General features: G+C 39.2%; 1 protein-coding gene across 1 annotated transcript; it reads right to left on the reverse strand.

Annotated features, from left to right (window-relative positions):
- Window positions 1-12,696: 12,696 nt before the first annotated feature.
- Window positions 12,697-26,187, reverse strand: LOC122747814 (peptidyl-prolyl cis-trans isomerase NIMA-interacting 4-like). Its single transcript, XM_043993637.1, has 2 exons — window positions 26,098-26,187; window positions 12,697-13,089 (listed from the first exon to the last, which is right to left on the reverse strand). Exons 1-2 carry the CDS (start codon window positions 26,185-26,187, stop codon window positions 12,697-12,699), a joined length of 483 nt encoding a protein of 160 aa, XP_043849572.1.
- Window positions 26,188-27,251: the final 1,064 nt, after the last annotated feature.

A 27,251-nucleotide genomic window follows, 5' to 3' on the forward strand; every position in this document is an offset into this window, starting at 1 on the left:
ATAAAACACATTGCAAATCTTAAAACTCTAGATAAATGTTACCTACTATTATGATTTGGGAGTCGGCTGACTGGTGTCCCTGCTTCAAATCTCTCCCTACTCTATCTTCCATTCACCTTCCAAAGTGATTTTCCTAAAGTACAGGTCTATATTCTATAAAGTACCAGTCCATAAAGTATACCTCCATATTCAAATGGCTCCCTGTACCCTCTGGGATCAAATATAAAATCCTCTTTGAAAAGGTTTTGAAAACCCTTCACAAGGGACCTCTTCCTCTCTTTCCAGTTTTCTCATACTTTACTCCCTACTGTGCACTCTACAATCCATCAGCACTGGCCTTCCTCTTCTTCCCTGAACATAACATTCCATCTCCTTACTTAATTTTCACTGGCTGGTCCCCATGCCTGGAATGGAAATGCTCTTGCTTCCTGGCTTCCTTCAGATCGTCTACGTTCTACAAGAAGACTTTCATCATACCCTCCCTTTCCCCTCAATGGTAGTTCCCTTTCTCTGAGATTATGTCCGGTTTACCCTGCATTTATCTTATTCAAGCACAGTTGTTTGCATGTTTCTCCCCATTAGAATGCCCTCCTCTTTTAAGGGAAGAGACCATGTTTTTGCATTTCTTTGTTTGCCCACCACTTAGCATTGGTCCTTGAACATAGTCAGGCCTTAATGATTATTTGTCAATGATGGTATTATGGGATATGGAACAGATTTCAAGAAAAGAAAGTAGACTCTTAGGGAGGTTTTACAAAAGGAATGTCAGACTTTGTGTCCTGATTTGGGAGTTGAGAAAGATTGTAACAATAACATCATGTGCTCTATAAATATTGACTGATAGAAATTCTAGTCCTTTCTGAGGTTGTTAGCTATAACCCTTAAAGAAACTAAATACTGATTCATCTAACTCCCTGGAAAAATTTTATAAATTATGGTGCCAGAGGGGCAGAGCCAAGATGGCAGAGGAAAGGCAGTAACTTTTCCAAGCTCCCCACAATCCATCCACATATGTCCAAGTAATTCTATAAGACAATTCCTGGAGCAACAGAACCCACAAAAGAACAGAGTGAGACCATTTTCCAGCCAAAGATGGCTTAAAAGGGTGGCAGGGAAGGTCTGTTGTACCAGGGTGAGAGGGGAGCACAGCCAGCCACAGAGATCCAGCCCCAGGCAGGCCACACCTCCAGAGCCTCAGAATCATCAGAGTCAGCAAATACTTCTGGAACTCAGCTCACGGACTGGTGAGGGAATCCAGTGGATGGCCAGGGGGAGATAGCAGAGGTCTCTGCTGGAACAGAGGCAGAGTGCTATTGTGTTGCTCATGTTTGGAACCAGGAAGGCAACTTGAGTGGCAGTGGCCCAGTGAGGGAGGGGAACAGGCAGGCCAAGCTTGCAACAACAGAGAATCAGATTTCTGCTTCCAGGTTAAAGAGCAAGCAGGCCTGTGGTTACTTACAGGTCAGGCAAGCTAATAATGAGCCTCTCCTTAAATAGTATCACCTGGGACCCCCTGAAACTTGGAACCATGAATCCTGGAAGCAGTGTCCTACTTTAAGGAGTTAAAAGCCAAGAAATAGGCTAGGATAATGAACAGACAGAAAAGGATGTGGACCATTGCAAATTTCTTTGGTGACAAGGTAGATCAAAATGTACCCTCAGAGCAAGATAACAAAGTCAAAGTTTCTACATCCAAAGCTTCCAGGAAAAATATGAATTGCACTCAGGCAATGGAAGTGCTCAAAAAGGACTTTGAGGATAAAGTAAGAGAGGTAGAGGGAAAAGTGAGAGAGGAAGAGGGAAAAAATGGAAAGAGAAATGAGAGTGATGCAGGAAGGTCATGAAAAAAAAGTCAACAGCTTGAAAAGCCAAATTGGCCAAATGGAAAAGGAGGTACAGAAGCTCTCTGAAGAAAATCACTGCTTGAAAATTAGGATTGAGCAAAGAGAAGCTAATGACTTTATGAGAAATCACAACACAATAAAACAAATCCAAATGAATAAAAAAATAGAGGGTAATGTGAAATATCTCATTGGAAAAACAACAAGCCTGGAAAAACAGATCCAGAAGAGATAATATGAAAATCATTGTACTATCTGAAAACCATGATCAAAATAAGAGCTTAGACATCATCTTCTAAGAAATTATTAGGGAAAATTGCCCTGATATTCTAGAAACAGAAGGTAAAATCGAAATTGAAAGAATCTACCAATCACCTCTTGAAAGAGATCCCAAAATGAAAACTTTCAGGAATATTATAGCTAAATTCCAGAGCTCTCAGGTCAAGGAGAAAATATCACAAGCAGCTAGAAAGAAACAATTGAAGTACTATAGAGCAACAGTCAGGATAACACAAGACCTAGCAGCTTCTACATCAAAGGATCAGAGGACATGGAATATGATATTCTGGAGGGCAAAGGGACTGGGATTACAACCAAGAATCACCTACCCAGCAAAACTGAGTATAATCCTTCAGGGGGAAAATGGAAATTCAATGAAAAAGAGGACTTTCAGGCACTTATGATGGAAAGACATGAACTGAATAGAAAATTTGACTTTCAAATACAAAAACCTAAAAAAGCATAAAAGGGTAAACAGGAAAAAGAAATCATGAGGGATGTTAAAAGGTTAAACTGTTTACGTTCCTACATGGGAAGATGATACTTCTAACTCATAAGAACTTTCTCATTATTAGGGCAGCTGAAAGGAATATACTTAGACAAAGGGCATAGGTGTGAATTGAATATGAAGGGATGATATCTATAAAGCATTTATTTTTTGTTTATCCCCCTTTTTTGTGGGGCAGTCAGGGTGGGGTGGCTTATGTCTGGGGCTAGATTTGGTACTCCTCCAGATAATGCCCTCTCCTGGGTCCAGGGCTGGTGCTTTGTCCACTATGTCACCTAGCTGCCCCATGATGACATCTTTAAAATAAAATTAAGGGGCGAGATGAATGCACTGGGAGAAAGGGAAAGGGAGAGGTGGAATGGAATAAAGTAGCTCACATAAAAGAAGCAAGAAAAAACTTATGGAGTGGAGGGGAAGATGGGGAAGGAGCAGGGGAGTGAGTGAGCCTTACTCTCATCAGAATTGGCCCAAAGAAGGAATGACATACACACTCAAGTAGGTACAGTAATATATCTTGCCCTGCAGGAAAGTGGGAGGGGAAGGGAATAATGGGGGAGAGATGAAGGAAGGGAGGGCAGATTGGGGGAGGGATCAGTAAGAAGCAAAACACTTTTGAGGAGGGATAGGGTGAAAGAAGATAGAAAATAGAGTAAATACCAAGGGAAGGGAATAGGATGGAGGGTAATACAGTTAGCAATAGTAACTGTGAAAGAAATGATGAGCAGAATGCTATCAGAAGGACATGAAAAAAAGCAATCCATCTACAGAGAAGCAACTGATGGTATCTGAATACAGATTGAAGTAAAAAAATTTTTTTGTTAGTTCCTCTTTCTAAAGTTATTTTGTCTGTTTTCTTTCACAACCTGATTAATGTGGAGATGTTTTGCATGACTGCACGTGTATAACTTATATTGAATTGCTTGAGTTCTTAGGGAGGGGTGAGGAGGGAGGGAGGAAAAGAATTTGGAACACAAAGTTTTTAAAAAGTTGATGTGAAAATTTGTTTTTACATGTAATAGCGAAAATTATAAATAAATAAATAAAATTTAAAAATGAACGGCGAAATAAATGAACAAATGGATAGATAGATGATAGAGAAATTATAGTACCTACACTTTACCTTAAATATCAAGAAAGGTTAGAAAATATTTGGAAATCTTTAACACTTTTTAGCCTTTATCAAGCAAAAACTTCTGGAGAGTATGTGAGAATGCTCCAGAGAAGTGATTTTTCTAATGGTTAACTTATTGCTCTGGTCTTCAGGGGAACTATGAACTGAACATTTCATACCTCCTATGGCTTCCCTTCCCCCCACTTTCTCAACCAAGTGTAACGATTGGAATGACGCCACCTGCTGGAGACTTACTGTAGAAAAGCTCCACCATGAAAGGAAGGTCTTTGAGGGTAAGACCAGGCGTCTTTTCTTTGGCATGAGGAAGTGACGTTTGCTGGTGGGAGGAGGAAAGGGGAACCTGGCACTCTGTCTCTCTCTCTTTCCTGAGGATGCTGGTGGAGAAGGGAGCGAGAAATGTGCTCTCCCTTTAATAGATAGATGAATGTAGGCCTTTCTCTCTCTCTTTACCAAATTCTTATTCTCCTTAATAAATGCTTAAAAGTCTAACTCTTGCTAAAGCTTATAATTTATTGGCGACCACTCATTAGATTTTAGACAGTCTAGCTAAAATTTTAGGCCTTAACACAAGGATCCTGACTCATATTTTACAGAAAAAAACTGAAGCCATTCCTTGTGAGCTTTCTCTTCTCCCCTCTTCCTCTTCTATCAAGTGCCTTATGCCATTTTCTCCTCCTTCAGCCCTGTCTCACATGATAAAGTGGCCTTACTCCTTACCAAGTTTGGCCCATCCACTTGTTCAAGTGATCCCATTCCATCTTGTCTCCTCCTACCGTTTGCCTTCTCTGTCATCTCTATTCTTTGACTCATTTTCCATCTCTCCTTATCTAATGGCCTATTTCCTACTGCCTACAAACATGCCCATGTCTCTTGTAGCCTCAAAAAATCCTTACTTGACACTTCCATCCCTAACTAGTGTTCTCTCTGTCTCTCTGTCTCTCTGTCTATCTGTCTGTCTGTCTGTCTGTCTCTCTCTCTCTCCAACTCTCCAATCGGAGTTTCCTGACTTGCCCAGGGTCACACAGCTAAGTAAGTGTCTGAGCCCAAATTTGAACTCAGGTCCTCCTGACTTCAGTCCTAGTGCTCTATCCAATGAGCCACCCTAGCTGGCCCTATTGTCCTATATCTCTTCTTCCCTTTGTAACTAAAATCCTCAAAAAATGCTCCCCCCAAAATCTTCTAGAATAGCTACCTCTACTTTCTCTCCTCTCATTCTCTTCTTCACCTCTTACAATCTGACTTATGACCTTATCATTCCACTAAAACTGCTCTCTTCAAAGTTGCTAATGCTCTCTTAGTTGCCAAATCCAATGGCCTTTTCTCAATCCTCCTCCCTCTCTGCAGCCTTTGACACTGTTGATCACTCTCTCCTCTGTGATACTCTCTTCTCTCTAGGTTTTAGGGACACAGCCCTCTCCTGCTTCTCTTCCTCTCTCTCTGCTTCTTCTCTGTTTCCTTAGCTGGGTACTCCTCCAGATCATGCCCTCTAAATGTAGGTAGCCCTCTGTCCTGGAATCTCTTCTCCCTCTATATTACATCAGCTCCTATGGATCAGAATACCATCTCTATGCTAATGATTCCCAAATCTACCTTTCCTGCCTCAATCCCTCTACTGATCTCCAATCTCCCATCTCCAACTGCCTTTCAAATATCTGAACCTGGATGTCCAGTAGACATCTTAAATTCAATATGGCCAAAACAGAACTTATTAGCTTTCCCTTCCAAACACTCTCTACCTTCTACTTTCCCTATTATTGTAGAAGGCAACACCATTCTCCCAGCCCATCAGGCTCACAGTCTAGGAGTCATCCTATACTCCTCATTATCTAACTCCCCTACATCCAATCTTTTGTTAAGGCTTGCCAATTTTACCTTTGCAACATCTCTTGAATATGCCCCCTTCTCTCCTCTAACACTGACACTACTCTAGTGCAAGGCCTTATCACTTCACTATTGCAATCATCTGCTGGTGGGTCAAGTCTCTCTCCACTCCAAGCCATTCTCTATTTAGTCACTAAAGTGATTTTCCTAAAACATAGATCTGATCGTGTCCTTTTCCCACCTCTCCACTCAATAAACTTCAGTGGCTCCCTATTACCTCCAGGAGCAAATAAAAAAATGCTCTGTTTAGTATTCAAAGCCCTTCATAACCTAGCTCTCTTACCTTTCCAAATGTTGTATGCCTTACTCTCTTCCATGTACTCTTTGATTCAATGACTCTGGCCTCCTGGCTGTTCTATAAACAAGATACTCCATCTCTTAGCTTCAGGCATTTTCTCTGACTGTCCCTCCATGCCTGGAATGTCCTGCCTCCTCCACTCTGAGTACTGACCTCCCTGGCTTCCTTTAAAATTCCACCTTCTACAAGAAGCCTTCTCCAATCTCTCTTAATTCTAGTGCCTTCCCTCTGTTAATTATTTACTCTTTTTCCTGTATAGAGCTTGCTTTGTCTATATTTGTTTGTGTGTTGTTTCCTTCCTTTGGATTTTAAGCTCCTTGAAGGCAAGGACTTTTGCCTATTTTTGTATCCTCAGCGCTTAGCATAATGCCTGGCACATAGTAGGAACTTAACAAATTTTGAGTGATTGATACTAAACATCCTTTTTGGTCTGTGAAAAGATTTTTGAATTTTTCTCTTTTCCAAGCCAATGAAAAGATTCATAGAATGACCTCATAGCACACTGCGGTCAAACACTGGCAGGGGATTTGTTAGCTGGGCCTCTCTCTTATTGGCTTTTGTTTCTCTATCCATCCATTTGGCATTTAAGATAGTGCATGGGAGATAGGGAAGCCATTTCCTGGAAATGAAAGAGCAAATTCCTCTGAACATTCCACATGGGGTGAGGAATTGCTTCTCGGAGGGAAGGAATTGAAATCATTTGACCATCTCTCTTCACCCTCAAGTTTGATTTCCTGACATTCTAAGAGTTTTTCAGTGACACATTCCTTTGGGTGTGTGAACTGACCAAACAGGGCGGAGGCCAGCATCGGGTGCTGTGAAGGGGCTGCCCTTTTGAATGAAGCTAGCTTCTCATTTCCAGTTGAGCCTGATACCAATCTCTCCCCCCCCCCTTGAGTCAGGATAAAGCCTGACTCTCAAAAAATCAATTCACTTATGTGACTAATGTTAAAACAAATAAACAACTCCCCCCCTTCCCCAGATTCTGAAGTAGCAAAATCATCAGATATGTCACCAAACTCCAAGTCACTGGTGGCTTTCTAGGTTAACTGCTGTCAAGCCCACATTTCTCCTCTCATGGTACCAAAATTAATCCACAATAGCTGTTTGGGGATCCCTGGACCCCCAGCTTTTGAGAGCTTCAATTTCCTAGCTCTTGCCAAACTAAACAATCGTGGAACTTTAAAGTAGCTCAGAATTAATTCCCCAGCTGGCAGTGCTGACATTGCCTGGGGCATAGCTTCCTAAGGTTAGGGAAATTCCAGCCAAAGTCCCCAAATTCTTTTAGATCCTTCTGCTCTCACACAGCGTGCAAAATCAAGCTAAAGGTCTTTGAGAAAAGCAATGTGTTATCTATGGGCTTCCAGGCACAACTGCGCCTTTTTTAGTAATCATCCAAAATTTCTTGTTTTAGGCTTTTAAAAAAATTGTTAACCAAAGACATATAACTGTGTTCTGTAATTGGTAGCATATGGTATTAACTCCAGCAGAAAATTCATTTTTCCCTCCCATATTTGAGAAGATAATTTGATTTGTTGGATTGAAGACCCACAGAGACCAAATAGGATTTATCTATAGTTCTATAGCATTACTTAGCACACTGAATAAGTCTTATTTACAAATTTTAACTAGGGCAGGCCTTCCAGTACTTTGTACAAGGGCACCAAATTTAGAAGGAGCTATCATTATTTGGAAGCTGCTAGGTGGCTCAGTAGATAGAGGGCTGGGCCTGGAGTCAGGAAAACTTGAGTTCAAATCTGACCTCAGATACTCACTAGTTGTGTGACCCTGGGCAAATCACTTAACCCTGTTTGCCTCAGTTTCCTCATCTGTAAAATAAATTGGAGAAGGAAATGGCAAACCACTCCAATATCTTTGGCAAGAAAACCCCAAATAGGGTCATGAAGAATCAGACATGACAGAACAACAACATTATTTTCAGTTCTTCAATCTTTTAGAAATAATGGAGTTTAGCATCTTATTATAGGATTATAAGATAATAGGCATAGAACTGGACCAGATTGTAAAGGCTAACTAGTCCAACTTCCTCATTTTGGAGATGAGAAAATTTAGTCTCAGGGAGATTAAGTGATTTGCTCAAGGTTATACATTGAACCCATATTCTTCATCTCTATTTCTTAGAACCCCAGGGTTTTAATTCCACCTTCCTATATATGCAGTTCTCTATAAGCCTTTGCATAAGGGCTTGCTTCATAAGGGGACCTACGGAATCCCATTTTACAGATGAGGTAACAGACACTCCAATATTAGGTCATTTGCCCATAGTTAGTAAGAGTCAGAGGTAGGGTAGAAACCTAGGTCTGTCCTGATCCCAAGTCCATTCGCCCTTACCATGACAATATGCTGCTCCTCAATGACCTATGATTTCATTGTAGATATGTATTCTGCCTATACAGATCACAATTCTCTTACCACATTGAATGACTTGTATTGTTCCTATAGATGAAAGATTCATCAATCAACCTCATGATAAGCTTCTCCCAACTTAGCGAAGCTGTGACCTGGACACGTCAGCTGAGAGTAGTCAATGAAGGGGAATGGTCATGAGGGTGCCTGATACCTAAGGAAAAGGGATGGGAGAAAGAAGCACGAGTAAGGAAGTTGGAAAAGCAATACAAGCACATTTATTTACTATTTTGCTTAGGACCCAAATTGTCTGAAATGATTCTCTACCACAGCAAACTTGACCTTAAAAATAGACAAAGAACGGTCAGTTCTTATGATAGGATTTGAGGGGCACTGAGTAGACACTGCCCCCAAATATCTCCTGTCACCTTTGAGAGATCCTGAAATCCTACCATGAGAGAGTCATTCATTCTTTTGAAAATATTTTATTCATAGCTTCTGTTTTTTATACCACAAAAAGTATTGCTATGAATGTTTTGGTATATATGAGACCTTTCTGTCATTGACTTCTGTGAAGGATATAGGCCCTGTAAATGGGATCTCTGGGTGAAAATGTATGGGCAATTTTGTAACTTTCCTCACATAACTCTAAATTGTTTCCTAGGAAGTTGGATTAATCCATTATTCTACCAATAGTCAATGAATATACCTCTCTTCCCACAGCTTGAGCTGTAGCTATATCCCTTTTTTCTTTTCTTTTTTGCCAATTTGATTGATGTGAAATGAAACATCAGAGCTGTTTCAATTGGTATTTCTCTTATTGTTGATAGTGTTCCATTTCTTATGTTCAAATTTGAATTTTCTTTTAAAAACATCTATAAAGCATTTCCAATATAAAAAGAATTGTGCAAGGCACTGGACATATGATGACAAGAATGAAATAGTTCCTACCCTAGAGGAGCTTACATTCTACTGAGGGGATACAAAGTATACATAGATGAATAAATACTAAACAGATATAAAGTAATTCAAGTAGGAGAGAATGTCCATAACTGTTATCAGGAAAAGCCTCACAGAGGAGGTAGGAGTTGAGGGGGACTTTGAAGGAAGGTAAGGATGATAAGTTGAAGTGAGTAGGGAATGCATTCCATTCATGGAGTACTATTTGTACTAAGGCAGGGAGAGAGTATTTTGTCCATTTTGTCTTTTGAGATGTCCTCTATCCTTTGTTTGGTTATGAATTCCTTTCATAACCATGGTGGTAAATGTAGTTCTGTCCAATCGCCTCTAACTTTTAAAATTACGTGACTTTTTTTTTTTTGGGCGGGGCAATGGGGGTTAAGTGACTTGCCCAGGGTCACACAGCTAGTAAGTGTCAAGTGTCTGAGGCCAGATTTGAACTCAGGTACTCCTGAATCCAGGACCAGTGCTCTATCCACTGCGCTACCTAGCTGCCCCAATTATGTGACTTTTTACATTTTGGTTCCTTATCATTTTGAATTTACCATAACTTAGGGTGTAAGACACTAATATAAAACTCTTTCCTGCCAAACTCTTCCATTTTTTTTCAACAGTTCTTATTGATTAGGTAATTCTCCTCCAAATAGTTTATGTTATCTGATTTAAATGAATAATGTATTATTGTCATTTTTTTTTTTTTTGCTTCTGAGTCTTACTTGTATAAGAAAGACACTGTTGGGGGCAGCTAGGTGGTGTAGTGGGTAGAGCACCGGCCCTGGATTCAGGAGGACCTGAGTTAAAATCTGGCCTCAGACACTTTACACTTACTAGCTGTGTGACCCTGAGCAAGTCACTTAATCCCAATTGCCTCACCAAAAAAAAAAAAAAAAGACACTGTTACCATACTTAGGTCATTTTAAGCCTAGAGGCAATAGAATGGCCTGGAAGGCCCAAATGGTTCCCTTCCCTTTGACTTTAGAGAGTTTATTTTAGATGAAAAGTTATGAGCACAATCACCATCACTCCAAGGTCTTGTTAGGAAAATTCCCAGCATTGAGACAGAGGTTTGGCTCTCTGCCCTATTTTAATTTATATCCATCCCTAGTTTGCCTCTGGCCTCATTGTAGTGGAGGCAAGATTTAGGTTGTCAGAAATATTTGATTCTATGGCTAAATATACGCAAGGAAGAGAAGTTGGAGAAGGAGCAGACATTTTTACTGGATCTTCCTTCGTTCTTTGAGTAGGTGGGTACAACTGGTAGCGTCAATCCTGGTCTTCTACTTCCATACGTCTATAGGGCCAAGAGCCCTCCTCCATGTCTCCTTTCTCTGTCATGGCTTAGTCCTTTCTTTCTTCTTTCACTAGTTGCCTCTAGACTTCTGGTTCTTTCCAACTCAGTTCTGGATGACTCAGTTCCTTACTCTCCACTTCCAGACCCTTGGAATCTCTATCTTATTCTGGGTTAGTTCCTCTTTTATGTAAAAGTTCCTCAAAGAGTGACCAAGTTTCTCGTTCAATAGATTTGATTGACTCCATGATATGTGCAGGCCTTGTTCATACTTAATTCTATTTGGTTGACTTAATTAAGAAGTGTCCTTACTTAACAAATTACTTTTAGTGGGATGGAATAATGAAGGGACCCCCACTCTTTTTTTTTTCTTTTTTCTTTTTTTTATGGGGCAATGAGGTTAAGTGACTTGTCCAGGGTCACACAGCCAGTTAAGTGTCAAGTGTCTGAGGCCGGATTTGAACTCAGGAACTCCTGAATCCAGGGCCGGTGCTTTATCCACTGCGCCACCTAGCCGCCCCTGGGACCCCCACTCTTATACTTGTCTAGCTTGTTCCATGGATTTACTTTGCCATTTTTTAACCAGCACCAAAACATTCACTACTTTCTAATATAGTTGGAGATATACTGATGTTAGAACTTCTCTCCTACTTTTTTCTTATTTCCCATGAAATATTAAACATTGTGTTATTTCAAATGAATTTCAATTGATATAGCATTGAATTTAAATATTGATTTAAATAATGTGGTAGGCTGAAAATTGACTTAAACTTGGTACAGCTGGTAACATCTTATAAGGGATCTCTACCCAAGTGAATGATCTAGGCTCAGACAAAAATCTTCAGATGTATGGCCAACCGGAGGATGGAGGTCCCTCTAAGGAATATGAGGGCTGCAGTTCCAGTTTAGTGGCTTGAGAACCCTTTGTGGGGGGTGGTTCATGACAATGGTCCAAGGATATTAACACTAAAAATTCTTATTGGCATGTCAAATTATTTTATAGAATTATTGTACCAATTCACAACTCCACCAACAATGCAATGTTGTTGTTTAGTTGTATCCAACTTTGTGACCCCCATTTAGGTTTTTTTTTCTTTTTGTTTTTGGCAGATACTGAAGTGGTTTGCCATTTTCTTCTCCAACTCATTTAATAGATGAGAAAACTAAGGCAAATGGGGTTAAGTGACTTGCCCATGGTCATACAGCTAGTGTATGAGGCCAAATTTTAATTCAGGTTTTCCTGACACTGGGTCCTGCACTCTATCCACTGCCCAACCTGGCTACATTAGTGTTCTCTATTTTTCTACAACCCCTCCAGCATCTGTCATTTTCCTTTTCTATTATGTTGGCCAATCTGATAGATATGAGGTGGTACCTCAGAGTTGTTTTAATTTGCATTTTTCTAATCAACAGTAATTTAGAGCATTTTTATGTGACTAATGATAGCTTTGATTTCTTCTGAAAACTCCTGTTCTTATGATTTGACCACTTATCAATTGGAAAATGGCTCTTATTTTTATACATATGGCTCAGTTCCTTATACATTTAAGAAATGAGGCCTTTGTCAGAGGAACTTGCTGTAAAAATTTCCCCTTAGTTTTCTGCTTTCCTTCTAACTTTGGCAGCATTGGTATTTTGTTCAAAAACCTTTTAGTTTCATGTAATCAAAACTATCTATTTTATCTTCCATGATCCTCTGTATCTCTTGTTTGGTCATAAACTCTTCCCTTATCCATAGACCTAACAGGTAATTTTTTCCATGCTCCCTTTATTTGCTTATCATATCACCAATTATGTCTAAATCATGGACCCATTTTTAGATTATCCTTGTATACAGTGTGAGATTTTGTTCTATGCAGTTTTCCCATTAGTTTTTGTCAAATAGCAGGTTCTTGCCCCCAAAACTTGGATCTTTGGATATAACAAACACTAGATTACTGTGCTAATTTACTACTTTGTTTTACATACCTATCTATTCCATTAGTGCACCACTCTATTTCATAGCCAGTACCAGATTGTTTTCATGATTACCATTTTGTAATATGGCTTGAAATCTGGTAATGCTAAGCTACCTTCCTTCACATTTTTTCATTGTTTCCATTGATATTCTTGACTTTTATTCTTTTTTTTTCATTTATCAGTTTATTTTCTCCCTTCAACCATGATAATATGGTAGCCAAATTTGGTTTTCACTGGAGGATCTGTGTACACAGGCTTGTCCAGGCCGTTAATGGGCAAGGCAAATGCTCCTTCTTGGACTGGGACCACCATGGAGATTCTTGTCATCCAGCCCAAATCTCCCACCTGCTGGGCTTTAACTTCACTGTACTGAGAGGTAACTACATTGAATCTCACTCCAGACTTGAGTTTTTCCATGGCCTCCATGATTCTACCATGCTTTTCACACAGAATATGTCGGACCTTTACTGCATTTCTACCACCTTTAGGACCCTGAGTCTTCTTATCTGCACCATCACTTCCAGAAGCTGCTGCCCCTTTCCCTTCTTTGCCAGACCTGCTCTTCCCCTTAGGTGACTTTCCAGCCACCGTTTCCTTGACCTTTTATTCTTTTTTTTTTGGTGAGGCAATTGGGGTTAAGTGACTTGCCCAGGGTCACACAGCTAGTAAGTGTCAAGTGTCGCAGGCCAGATTTGAATTCAGGTACTCCTGACTCCAGGGCCAGTGCTGTATCCACTGCACCACCCAGCTGCCCCTGACCTTTTATTCTTACAGATGAGTTGTGTTACTTTTTGTCTAGCTCTATAAAATAGTTCTTTGGTGGTTTGATTTGGATGATACTGGATAGATAAATTAATTTAGTAGAATTATCATTTTTATTATATTGCCTTGACCTGCCTATGATCAATTAATATTTTCCAGTTGTTTAAATTCGTCTTTATTTGTTTTTGGTTTTTTGCAGGGCAATGAGGGTTAAGTAACTTGCCCAGGGTCACACAGCTAGTAAGTGTCAAGTGTCTGAGGCTAGATTTGAACTCAGGTCCTCCTGAATCCAGGGCCAGTGCTTTATCCACTGTGCCACCCAGCTGCCCCTGATCCTTCTTTATTTGTGTTAAAAAGTGTTTTATAATCATGTTCATACAGTTCCTGGGTATGTCTTGGCAGGTAAATTATATAATTTTAATCATATTAAAAAAGGGACAATCCATGCCCATCTTTAGGGGTTTTTAACATATTTCAGAAATACATTTTGTCAAAGGTTTTTTCTTTGTCTATTGATAGAATCATGTAATTATTATTTGACTATGCTCATTGTTTTCCTAATGATGAACCATCTTTGCAACCATACTATATAAGTCCAGCATTGTCATAATGGATAGTTTTGGGCTATATTGTCGTAGTCTCTTTGCTAAAATGTTGTTTGAAATTTGTGCATCCTTAAGCAGTGAAATTGGTTTTGTTAAGGGCTAAAATTCTAGCTAAACTGTCTAAAATATCTAATGAGTGGTCGCCAATAAATTATAAGCTTTAGCAAGAGTTAGACTTTTAAGCATTTATTAAGGAGAATAAGAATTTGGTAAAGAGAGAGAAAAAGGCCTAGATTTCTATCTATTAAAGGGAGAGCACATTTCTAGCTCCCTTCTCCACCAGAGTCCAGAGGAAAAGAGCCTGAGACCAAGCGCCAGTCTCTTCCTTCCTCCTCCCACTCGTCCGCGTCACTTCCTGATGCCTGGTCTTGCCCTCAAAGACCTTCGCTTCATGGGCAGAACTCTTCTACAGTAAGTATCCAGCAGGTGGCGTTATTCCAATCGTTACAGTCCCCCCTGTTGTTCCTCAAGAAACAAAATGTTTCCTTGACGGAACAGTAAAAACAATATGATAACTATTGCTAACTAATAATATGTGAACAACAATATAGAAAAGGAAGAGAGGAAAGTTTTGTCCAGAGGAGCGATTTTTTTTTTTGTCCTCATGAACCGACGCTTTGACATTAGTCTTGCAAAGGGAGGGCCTCTGCAGAGAATACATGTTACAGATGATGTATATTATAACAGAAAGAGAAAAAAAACAACAAAAACAACAAATCAAAACTGTTCATTTAAAGTCTCTGAAAGTCTTTTCTCAGATGTCCTCTAGGTGTAGTCGTGGAATGGAAGTCTTTTCAGGTGTTGATGTGTGGATACTGGTAATCAGCCAGGAAATTTCCTACAAAATTGAGCTTAACACAACTTTAAAATAGCTTTGTCAATAATCAAATCAAACAATGAAAGTTCTCAAAAACATTTCTAAGGGAATTCATAATCTTAGTTGTTACACATGAAACATATAATAAAACAAAATTGAAACATTCTTTAAAATTATAATATTACTATAGTCCCCCCTTATGGAGGGTAATTGAGAAGACAATTGCTGTGATATTAATTTTTTAAAAATAATTTTTATCTTTGTTTCATCACTTTTTGCACCATCTGCCTAATTATCCTCATCCCATTATGAGAAATTAGAAAATCTAATATAATTGGTAACAGATGTCAAGGCCAAATTCAACACTGTTATTTATCATGACACCTGAGATAATTATGGGGGTTACCATAAAAGAACAGAGAAATGATGGGATATGAGCAATATATACTGCCCATGCAGTATGCCAGGTCTAAAATAGGTGGATGGAATATATGTCCATGCCACCGAACATATTGGAGGAAACTGAGTCAGACTTAATCAGATACATGGGATTGAGATGTCCATGGCATCAGGCATATAGGAGGGAGCATAGAAGCCAGGTGTAGAAGTGAGATGGGTGGGATGAATACTTCCAGCCATCTGTACAATATTGTGGGGAAAAAGAGAATAAAATATTAAACCAAGAGAATCCAACCTCAACATTTGTCAAAAGCCGTTCCCTCGGCCATACCTTGACTTCATGCATGTCTCCCCTCATGTGACAGTTCAGTGTCTGCTCTTGCATGTATTCCTCTTGTGATTAGATGGCATCTTGGCCAACTGGCATCTGATAACTCAGAATAAAGGCAATTAATGTCTTAAATGATAAGTTCCCATAATCCAAGTCTCATATGGATTTAAAATTGAGGATAATAAATGATTGCAAAAAATGTGAATACATCTTGACTCAAAATATAATATATAATTATGCAACAATTTCAAATAATACCCTTTTTTTTACTTAGTATACAATTACTTTTGTGAAAAATCAGAACATACTTAAATACAAGTTAAAGCACAACAGAATCTCAAAGAAAACTTTTTTTTTAAAAAGAAAACTTTTACAAATGTTCCCCTCTTTTTTTTTTTTTTTGGAATATGCTTATCAAAAATAATACTTCTAGAATCAATTTACACTTGCCATGGCAAACAATTTGCCAGGGAAACGCTTTAAAGAGTTTGATCAAATAATCAGTTGAGAAAAAATAACAAAAACAAACAACTCAGAATATGGGAGCACAATACTCCTAGAATTAACATTGTATAATAAAATCAAAACCATCTTGCAATGTTTCAAAATTAGATAGACAAATGAATAGAAGAAAATACACGTGGAATAATAAAAGACAATGAAATTCAAACTAGGGAAATCTAAATGAATATGAATTTAATATTAATAAGAGTACTATAAAATATAAACTTGATCACATGACTATAAAAAGCTTTTACAAATATTCTCCTTGTTTTAAAAACTAAGTATAAGACACAATCTCAAAAGCATGAAAATCTCTATGAAAATAAACCCATACCATTAATTTCAAAATGTATATATAATAGCATAGAAATCCTATGTAACCTCTGAACTGACATTAATACTCTGAGTGAATTCAGAACACTTTTGATTCCGATATCTAAAATCCCCAACACTCATATCAATACCTTGCTGCTTACTTCTACATTTCTCTAAAATATATACCCTTCCATGGCAAAAGAAGCAGAGTCTTGAACTATGTTGATGGTTGTCATTCTTATTCAGCTTAAGTTTTTCTTCTTTAACCCCTTTATATTGTCTGTCAGTCTTTTCACCATACAAATGCTTTATAAGATTACTAATTAAAGACAAAAGCAGGTTAGCAAAATTATGAACAAAACAAGCATATCTGGAATTTAAAGAGTTTTCTAAGATTGTCTCAAAAGCACAGCCAGGCCTGGGAAGGGCTGAGCCTGAAGCTGCAAATGCAGGTAGAAAAAGTTGAGCATGCGCATCAGATCTCTGGACTTCCCAGGCAGGGGAAGCTATGGGCTTGGCCATAGGAGGAGTAGAGGGTGGGGTCTGGGGAGGAGGGGAGGGACCAGCGCAATTTGAATCCGACTTGATTTTGAACTCAGGCCTGGATTCCTCTTCCCCCACTTTGCCTCCAGGTGCTAGGGGATTAAAAGCTTCTAGAGGGTGGGTCATTGCCTCCAGGCATGCAAAATTAGAGCAACAATTAGTGTTGGAACTGGGAAAAGCAGCAGGAATCTCTTCAGGTTTCTCTGAAAAAGCATGGTTGGGAGAGGGAGAGATATTTCCTCCTGTGAGTAAGTTACTGGCTCTTTTAACAAAAATAAAAAGAAAAATAGAAAATCCACAAAAACAAAGCATTAACATGATCTTATCTCCCATTTGTCTGGTTAAACAGACTAAAATCAAAAATAGGGTAATTAGGGAGTTTAAAAGGTCCATTTGAAAAAATTTAAAGGAAAACACAGCCAGTGTGCCTGTACTTAGCAATTTAAAGGGTAGGGGAAATTTCTTACCCAACCAGAAGATCAGAAGACTGAGGTTTAGCTTTCCTCTTCGTGGTCAGCCATCTGTTAAGGGCTAAAATTCTAGCTAAACTGTCTAAAATATCTAATGAGTGGTCGCCAATAAATTATAAGCTTTAGCAAGAGTTAGACTTTTAAACATTTATTAAGGAGAATAAGAATTTGGTAAAGAGAGAGAAAAAGGCCTAGATTTCTATCTATTAAAGGGAGAGCACATTTCTAGCTCCCTTCTCCACCAGAGTCCAGAGGAAAAGAGCCTGAGACCGAGCGCCAGTCTCTTCCTTCCTCCTCCCAGTCGTCCGCGTCACTTCCTGATGCCTGGTCTTGCCCTCAAAGACCTTCGCTTCATGGGCAGAACTCTTCTACAGTAAGTATCCAGCAGGTGGCGTTATTCCAATCGTTACAGTTTATAGTTCTGATTCTCTGCTTTATCCCTCCATGGTTTGTATATCAAGACTGTATTTGTATTACGGAGGAGTTTGTAGAGTGCATCTTCTTTCTTCTTGTGTGCTTTTAGCCAGCTAGGTGGTGTAGTAGATAAAGTGCTAGACTTAGAGCTGGAAGATCTCAGGTCAAATCCTGCCTTAGACTGAATTAGCTGCCTGTCTGGGCGAGGGGCTTAACCTCTCTCAGCCTGTTTCCTAATCTAAAATGGGATAATTATGGTTTCTACTTCAAAGGATTACTGTGAGGATCAAATAAGATAACATATATAAAGTGCTTTGCACATCTTAAAGTACAATATACGAATCCTTTTTTATGGTTGTTTGTTAGGGTGCTAGGTGGTACGGTGGATATAGTGCAGGACCTAGATTTAGGAAGACTCATCTTTCTCAATTAAAATCTGGCCTCAGACACTTACTGGCTGTGTGAACCAAGACAAGTCCCTTGTTAAGGACTAAAATTCTAGCTAGTCTGTCTAAAATATCTAATGAGTGGTCGCCAATAAATTATAAGCTTTAGCAAGAGTTAGACTTTTAAGCATTTATTAAGGAGAATAAGAATTTGGTAAAGAGAGAGAAAGGCCTAGATTCCTATCTGTTAAAGGGAGAGCACATTTCTAGCTCCGCTCTCCACCAGAGTCCCAAGGAAAGAGAGCCAGACTGAGCGCCAGTCTCTTCCTTCCTCCTCCCACTATCCCGCATCACTTCCTGACGCCAAAGAAAAGACTCCTGGTCTTGCCCTCAAAGACCTTTGCTTCATGGGTGGAACTCTTCTACAGTAAGTCTCCAGCAGGTGGCGTCATTCCAATCGTTACACCCTTAACCCTGTTTGCCTCAGTTTTCTTACCTGTAAAATGAGCTGGAGAAGGAAATGGTAAACTACGCCAGAATCTTTGCAGAGTAAATCCCAGAATGGAGTCACAAAGAGTTGGACACGACTGAAAAATGATTGAACTACAAATAGCTATCTATTATCAATAAGTTTCATGGCAGAGGTATTATTGAGATAATTAACCTTCAAATCAGTCTAAAAATATGTTTTTCTTTGATAAATCATTTACAATTTGCTTAATATAATGATTGATATTTGTACAATGCTTTAGGATTTGCAAAGCACTTTACACACTTTATCTCACTTGATCCTTGCAACAATCCTATGAAGTAAGCTGTTGTTATTATCATGATTTACAGGTGAGAAAGCTGAAACTTTAAAAAGTTAAGTGACTTGCCCTGAATTATGTAGCCAGTGAGTGTTTGAAGTAGGAATGTAACCAAGGTCTTCTTGACTACAAGTTTAGTGCTCCATATGCTTCCCTAGTTGTGTTAAATTCAAAGAGAAATAGGAGCCTCTAATGTGTACCTCGGGATCCCATGCAGGTACATATTAGTTTATAAATGTGATATTATGTATGTCTTATTGCATTTTTATTTGTTTTATTAGTATATCCCAACTACATTTTCATCTAGTTTGAACTACAACCAGGAGCCACGTGTTTGACCCTTCTTCATCACACCATACAGCATGCATGCTGCTTGCTTGCATCCTCTTTCTGAAACTGGATCACTTAAGATATCTATTTCTTGATTTGTTAATTTGCATGTTTTATGCTTTTGTTGGTAATCATCCATTTCCTTTAAATCATCAGTTTTGCCAGTCAATAATTGTGTATTGTCACTACAGATGATTGTCTTCATTTCATCAATTTGTTGTAAATTACCTTGTTTGTTTTTTACTTTTCTCTTTAAAAAAAAAGATCAAGAACACAATGGAGAAGAGGATTATCTAGAAGAGCTCTCAGACTTTTTCTTGTTAGTCTTCCCCTCCCCAAAAGTGTTTTTTTTAAGTTTACAAGTTCTATTGTGTTTTCATTTTCATTATATCTATTTTTCTAATTTCTGAAATTTTTTTCTTTTGTATTTGTTTTGGAGTTGCAAACTTGTTGGTTTCTAATTTTTTAAATTATAAGCTCAGCTCATTAATACTATCTCTATTCTGTTCATGTATGCTTTCATCTATATACTTCATTGATATACTGAGGACTGCTTTAGTTGCATCCCATATATTTAGGTATGTTGTCTTATTATCATCCTCTTTGATACTGTATATTATTCCTATAATTTACTCTTCATCTCACTTATTATTCAAGGCATTCTCAATCATAAAGAATTTATTAAATTCCCAGTATGTGCTGGGCACTGTATATACAAAAACAAAAATGAAAACAGTCTCTACTCTCAAGGAGCTTGCATACTATCAGGGAAGATAACATGTGTCTATATAAATATATACAGAATACAAGATAAAGGCAGTAATTGAGGAGGGAGGGCACTAGTAATTAAGGAGAAAGATTTTGTGTAGAAAGAGGTACTTGAACTGAATCTTGAAGGAAGTAAGGGATTCCATGAGATGGTGACCCGTGGGCTGGAGCTAGGTTGTGCTGGCTCCTGAGAGCCAGTGCCACAAAGCAGAGCTTGATTTATTGTTTTGTTGATTGTCTAGACTTAAGAAAGTGATGGAGAAAATGTTAATCACTTTTTTTTGAAAGCTAGTTATTAAACATTTACCAGCACAACTCTGGGTGGAGGTGAGGAAAGAATGCATGCCAGGCATGAGGAAACAGATAGTAAGTACAAAGGCAATTAGACAGGAGATGAGTGGCTTGTGTGAGGAACAGCAGGGAGGATATTCTGACTGAACCACAGAAAGCAAGGAGAGGAGTTATGCATTAGAAAGTTTGAAAGGTAGACCAGTCATGTAGCAAAGGGCTTTAAGTAAAACAAATACTTTTATATTTTATCTAAAGAGCAATAGGGAGCCACTGGAATTTAATAAGTAAGGGAGTGACATGATAAGATCAGCACTGAAGGACAATTACTTGGGCAGCTATAGGGAAGATAGATTAGAGCAGGGAGAGACTAGAGGCAGGCAAACCAATTAAGACCAATACCAATATTCCAAGTGAGAGGTAATGAAGGCCTGAAATGAGATGGCTATGTGAATAAAGAGAAGGGGGAAATATGGAAGATGTTATGGTTATTTAAATGGTAATATGTGAATACTAATTTGATATATGAGGTAGGGGAGAGCTAGGATTTGAAGACAATGTCAAGGTTGTGAACATAGGAGACTAGAAGGAAGAGATGGCATCCTTGATAGAAATAGGAAAGTGTAGAAAAGGGGAAGGTTTGGGGGAAAGACCATGAATTCTGTTTTGGACATGTTGACTTTGATATGTTTCTGGAACATCTTTTTGGAATTGTCCAAAAGGCTATTGGAAATACAGAACTGAAGCTCAAGGGAGAGACTGAGGCTCTGTGTGTATATGTTTGTCTGTATAGATATATCTATATCTATGTCTCTACACACACAGATGCACATATATAGACATGTGTGCATATATGTGTTGTGAATATATACATAAATGTGTATGTATATATACACACATATGTGTATGTACATGTATGAGTCATCTGTATGATAAGCTGTTTGGAGCTCATGAAGTCATGCTCAGGAGAAAGTATAGAAGAGGAAAAGAGGTGAACACCCAAAGTCATAGGTTGGATAAGGATGATGTGTCAACACAGGAAATGGAGGAGTAATCAGACAGGTAGGAAGAGAACCAGAAGAGAAGAAATCCAGGAAGCAAGAATGATCAACAGTAATCCTAGAAAGATTTGGACTGGCTGCTTTTTTAGGGGGACTAAGTCACTAACTACTTAGGGAATTGTATTTCTTCCTAGCTGGGGAAGACAGGCAGCTATCAAGAGATAGAAGCTGGCAGGGTCTGGGTTTCTCCTACAGCAGCAGTTTTTAAATCTCTCTGGAGCAGGACTCCTGCCAGAGAAAACTGGACAACCGGTCAGAAAGTTCATCCTACCATTTGCCCTATATCCTTGACTACTTTCTCTGTGTACCCAAGATACCTTCATGAGGTAGAACTAAGAAGCAGCAGCACTCATGGGCCGAGAAGCCTACTGGGCCTCCAGCCCCCAAATGGAGCCCAATTCATAGGCCACAAGTCATTTTACCCTTAGGGCTGAGGGGAAACCACTGTATTCATATTCTTCACATCCCTCCTTTCCTTCTCTCATTTCCCCACCTTTCGCAGTGCTTTCTAAATGTATGTGTGGCTGAGGAAGAACCAAACAAAACACTAAGCCTCCAGTTATTTTGAGCCCAAGTCAGGGTAGGTGTGCGGGGTGGGTTGTATATTTGACTCCTTACATTCCTCTATATTTCTCCAAACCTCTCAGCTATGGATTTATTCATGAGAGAATGTGAGAATGTAAGTAACTGAATTATCTCTCCTCCAGATCTTTTTAACCCCTTTTAATCTTTTGTCCCTTATATTATTTTTCCCATAGTTTGCTCTTTGTTCTCTCATCTGGTCTCAGGATCTCAACCTAGGGAAAAGGGTTTTGGCTTTGGTTTTGGTTTTGTTTTGGTGGGGTGGAGGGAGACAACTAATTTTGTCTCCCCCCTAGAATCTCTAGCGCCTTGACTTCATTGCTTAATCTTATCTTGCTAACTATATTTATTTACCTTTCCTTTGTTTCTTTGATATGTTTGTAAGTCAAATTGACTTCTCATCTCCGGTTTCTTTGGAAGGAATGATTCACTTCTTCCAGAAGTCTTTCCATCTATAAAAGCCCTTTATTAAAAGGCAGATCTCCTAAATAAGACAGTGTCTAACACCTTTAATCAACAGCAGCTAACACCTTTGTGGGAATTCCTTGATGGCTGGTGGAGGAACTGACTGCAGGATAATCAGGCCTGGAGGACAGGAAACACCAAGTTGGCTTTCTTTATTATTTTGCCCAGGGTTAACCCAAGCTCCAATATTTGTGGTCACATCTAACTTCCAAAAGAAAGAGCCATAGACAGCTAGATGGCACAGTGGATAGAGCACCGGCCCTGGAGTCAGGAGTACCTGAGTTCAAATCCGGCCTCAGACACTTAACTAGCTGTGTGACCCTGGGCAAGTCACTTAACCCCAATTGCCTCACTAAAAAAACCAAAAAAAAAAAAGAAAAGAAAAAAGAAAGAGCCATAGAGTCGTGCCCAGAGCTCCGGCAATTTTTAAAGTCCAGATGTCCTTACTTTCATTGCGTTTGAGGATGTACATTAGAACTCTTTTCCTGTTGTTATTCAGTTGTGTCTGACTCTTCGTGACCCTATTTTTGGGGTGGTTTTCTTGGCAAAAATACTGTAGAGGTTTGTAATTTCCTTCTCCAGCTCATTTTACAGATAAGGAAACTGAGGCAAGCAAGGTTAAGGGACTTGCCTGGCCAGGGTCATACTTCTAGTAAGTGTCTGAGTTCAGATTTGAACTCAGGAAGATGAGTCTTCTTGACTCCAGGCTAGGCACTCTGTCCACTGCACCACCTAGCTGCCTCTTTTCTTAGTGCCCACTTAACAGACACTTAATCTGTGATCTGATGAGATTTAGTGTCATTTAAATAGAAAATATATTTGACATTTAAAAGTATTCTGAAAAGATTATTGGAATGTACATTCTGAGGAAAAGAGCCTGCAAAATGGCCCAGCCTTTTAAAAATTTTGGGTTTCTGTGACATGGCTTCTTGACCGTGGGAACTGTCTTTTGCCTCTTTTTGTATCCTAAGAGCTTAGCACATAGCCTAGCACATAGTAGGCACTTAATAAGTGTTTATTGACTGTCTCTGTCTCTCTACCTCTCTGTGTTTTGCTGTTTCTGTCTTTCTCTGTCTCTTCCTCTCTCTTACAATACTCAACAGATTGCTCTGGACTTTAACATATCCTTTCTCTGTGCTTTTGCTCTCATCATTTTTGGCTTCTCCCTTTGTTCTTCTGTTGCTTCTTGCCTGCCAGATTTTAGTTAAGGTTTCTCCTGCTATCTGTGGCTGTCTTTTTTTTTAGCATTTAAGCTGGAAGACATTTATTAAAACTTAAAAGAGCTCTTCCCTACCCCACCCCATCCCCAGGCTCAAAACAGGACTACATGTGCAAATCAGAGAGGTGCTTTGAAACCGTAACTTGGTTGTCTAAAATTCAGCAGCATTGTAGCAAGGATGATACATAACTTATCTGGTTTAGCCAATAAAACTTTATAGAATTAATTCCTCACTCTTTTCAACTACTGCAGATGTTTGGTTTTTGCTAATATGTTTGTAGAAATGCTCTGGGTGTGATTCCAAATATTTCTTTTTAGTAGAGATCTTGAATCACAAAATTTAAGATTAATGTTGAATGCCCTTTCCTTGTATCACCACTGACACATAGTAAATGCTTAAGTAACACCTACTGACTGACTGTTCTCATTAAATTGTAAGACTCTAGAAGGTAGAAACTGTCTTTTGCCTCTTTTTATATCCCCAGCTTGGCATAGTGACTGGCACATAGCAGGTGCTTAACAAATATTTAGTAATTGATTGATTATTCTGTGGCCTGGGAAATACAGTCTGTAATCTCAAATGAAATAGTAACTTTTTATATATTTATAGTGCCATATAGAAAAGTACTTTAGCAACATGGAGAGAGAACTCTGGATTCTGCCACTTACTACCTGTGGGACCTCAGTTTATTCATCTGTAAAATGAGAGGGTTAGGTGCAGCTAGGTGGCGCAGTGGATAAAGCACCGGCCCTGGATTCAGGAGTACCTGAGTTCAAATCTGGCCTCAGACACTTGACACTTACTAGCTGTGTGACCCTGGGCAAGTCACTTAACCCCCATTGCCCCGCCAAAAAACAAAAAACAAAAAACAAAAAAAAAAATGAGAGGGTTAGACTGAGATGAATTTTAATGTCCCTTCTAGCTTTTAATCTATGATAGTTGCTCTAATTGTTGTTGTTGTTGTTGTTGTTAGTCCTTCATTCTCAATGAAGGCCATGACATCAGGAGGTGATGTCACAAATGCTGTGAATGGGATTTAAGTGAGGGAGAGCTGTGCAAAGCCACCAGCCTCACTTTCTCCTCCAGAGCCATCTGGGTCCAGTGGCAAGATATACATCAGGATGACTGGAGATGGCCCTGATGTTTAAGGCAAAGGAGGCCCAAGGTCACACAGCTAGTAAGTGTCTGAGGTTGGATTTGAACTCAGATCTTCCTGACTCTAGGCCTGGTGCTTTATCCACTTTGCTACCCAGCTCCACTCAAGTCTTGAGCAGCTAGGTGGCACAGTGGATAAACCAGTGACCAGTGACCCTGGAGTCAGGAGGATGTAAGTTCAAATTCAACCTCAGACACTTGACATTTACTAGCTGTGTGACCCTGGGCAAATCACTTTAACCCCATTACCTCAAACTTCTGGGACCATATCCAGTCATCTTGCTTCACAGCCTTCCCTTACTTAAATCCAATTCCCTTCAAGTCATGACAGGACCATGTCATATTCCTCTTTGGGAATGAAGGATAAACAACAACAACCCTCAAGTCCCTAAGACAACTGTTTTGCTTGAAGGCATTCAGTTCTTGGGCCAGTAACAACTCCCAAAGGCTTAGGAATAACAACTAAAAACCAAAAATGGAACCATTTGGTTGTTTTATTTATTTATGTTTAGAGGCTATTCCTTTTTTGTTGTTGTTGTGGGCAGAGTAAATATAGCTCCAGAGAGGCAGCTTGGTATAAACTGGAAGACCCAGGTTCAAATCCAGTCACTTAACCTCTTACTGTGCCAGAAAATTCTCTATGACTCTAAATTACAAGGCGTGACCCTACATAAGAGATTAGTGCCTCCCTGGGATCTCCATACACAGTTGGAATCTGGGGTCCAATCCACAGAGGAAAACAATATATTAGGATTTTGGACAGACACTGCAGAGGGACAATGACCTTCATGGGCTCAGAGGAGAGAGAGCCAGGAGGACTGCTTTTGGGAAACTGTACCATGTTTTTAGTAACCACAAGCCTCTCCCTGAAACAAAGGCTTATTTTTATTTTTAAACATCGATATTCTCCCAGTGGTAGTATATAGATTCTAGTGATGGAATATCACAATCTGAGGAATGAAAGTTGCAGATCACCCAAAAGGCAGGCAACAGAAAGTGGAAGAATGGATATAAGAAGATGGCAATGTATTATTATTATTATTATTATTATTATTATTATTAATTATTATTTTGCGGGGCAATGAGGGTTAAGTGACTTGCCCAGGGTCACACAGCTAGTAAGTGTCAAGTGTCTGAAGCTGGATTTGAACTCATGACCTCCTGAATCCAGGGCCGGTGCTTTATCCACTGCACCACCTAGCTGCCCCCAATGGCGATGTATTATTAACAAGGAATTATCCCTATGTGAGGGAAGCAATGTTAAGGGTATGCTTAGCTGAAAAACAGATTACCAGAATAGAAGTGGGTTCAGTCACATAGTGAGAGCAAATATCAAGAGGGCCAGGAGGGCTGCCAGTACCTTAGTACCCGTCTGTGAAGGATTGATGTGAGGTCTTGGACAAGGGCTTAACAAGATAAGAAGGCATGGATGAGTTGCTGTCTGCACCATCGTAGGGGTACAGCTGTACATTGATGAGACCACAGTATATCCAAGAACACAGAAAACATTCTAGAAATGTGTTGTTTATTTTTGTTGTTGTTATTGTTGTTTTGTAAAACTGTAACTTTGTCTACCAAACTACTAGTTGGCACAGTGGATAGAGTGCTAGGCTTGAACTCAGAAAGACCTGAATTCAGATCCTGCCTCATATACTTAGCTTCATGACCCTGCTGCAAGTACTTAACCTCTCTGAATTTCCTCATATGGAAAATGGCTAAAGTAGTTGTACCTACCTCCCAGGGTTGTTTCCAAGGATCAAATGAGATCTATTTGTAAAGGATTTAGCATTGTCTGGCTCACAGCAAATGATTAATAAATGCTTATTTCTTTCTTACCTGACAGTATGACTTCAGGCAAGTAACATAACCTCTCTGGTTCCAGTTCTAAATTTATGATCCTATAAATTATAATATGACATAATATGTACAAAATGTCAACAAGTGATAGTGAAGTTCAAGGAAGATGAGACCAGTTTCAGCTGGAATAGTCAGAGAAGACTTCATGAAGTAGTTGGCATCTGAGCTGGACCTCAGAAGATGGTTAGGATTTTTGATGCTAGAGATGAGGAGAGGTCATTCTAGAGGGTTCTAATGGCATAAATAAAAGTGTGATTGGCATTAAAAACAAGGCCTAGGTGCCACATCTTGATCCCTCAGCTATTAGCAAATTATTTCCCTCTTTGAAGAATGAGTTCCTAGAAGGCAGAAAATTTCTTTTGTTTTTGTTTTTGTCTTTTGTTTTTGTAGCTCCCATTTCTAGCACAATGCCTTGCTAATAGATGTTTGATGAATAGATTGGAATTCAGAGAATTGTGAGTTATCTAGTTTGACGGTAGTTTAGCATACCTGTAAGGGAATAGCAGGAAATAAGGTTGGGTGAGTGGATTAAAACCAGATTGTGAAGTCCTAAGTATACCATGCTAAACTGGGAGACAATGAGGAATATTTTTGAATAGGGCAGTGACATGGACTCATAGACCCATAACATTTTCAAGTTAGAAGGAACTATAGTAG

The sequence above is a fragment of the Dromiciops gliroides genome, chromosome 3 (assembly GCF_019393635.1).
Source record: "Dromiciops gliroides isolate mDroGli1 chromosome 3, mDroGli1.pri, whole genome shotgun sequence".
Lineage (NCBI taxonomy): Eukaryota > Metazoa > Chordata > Mammalia > Microbiotheria > Microbiotheriidae > Dromiciops > Dromiciops gliroides.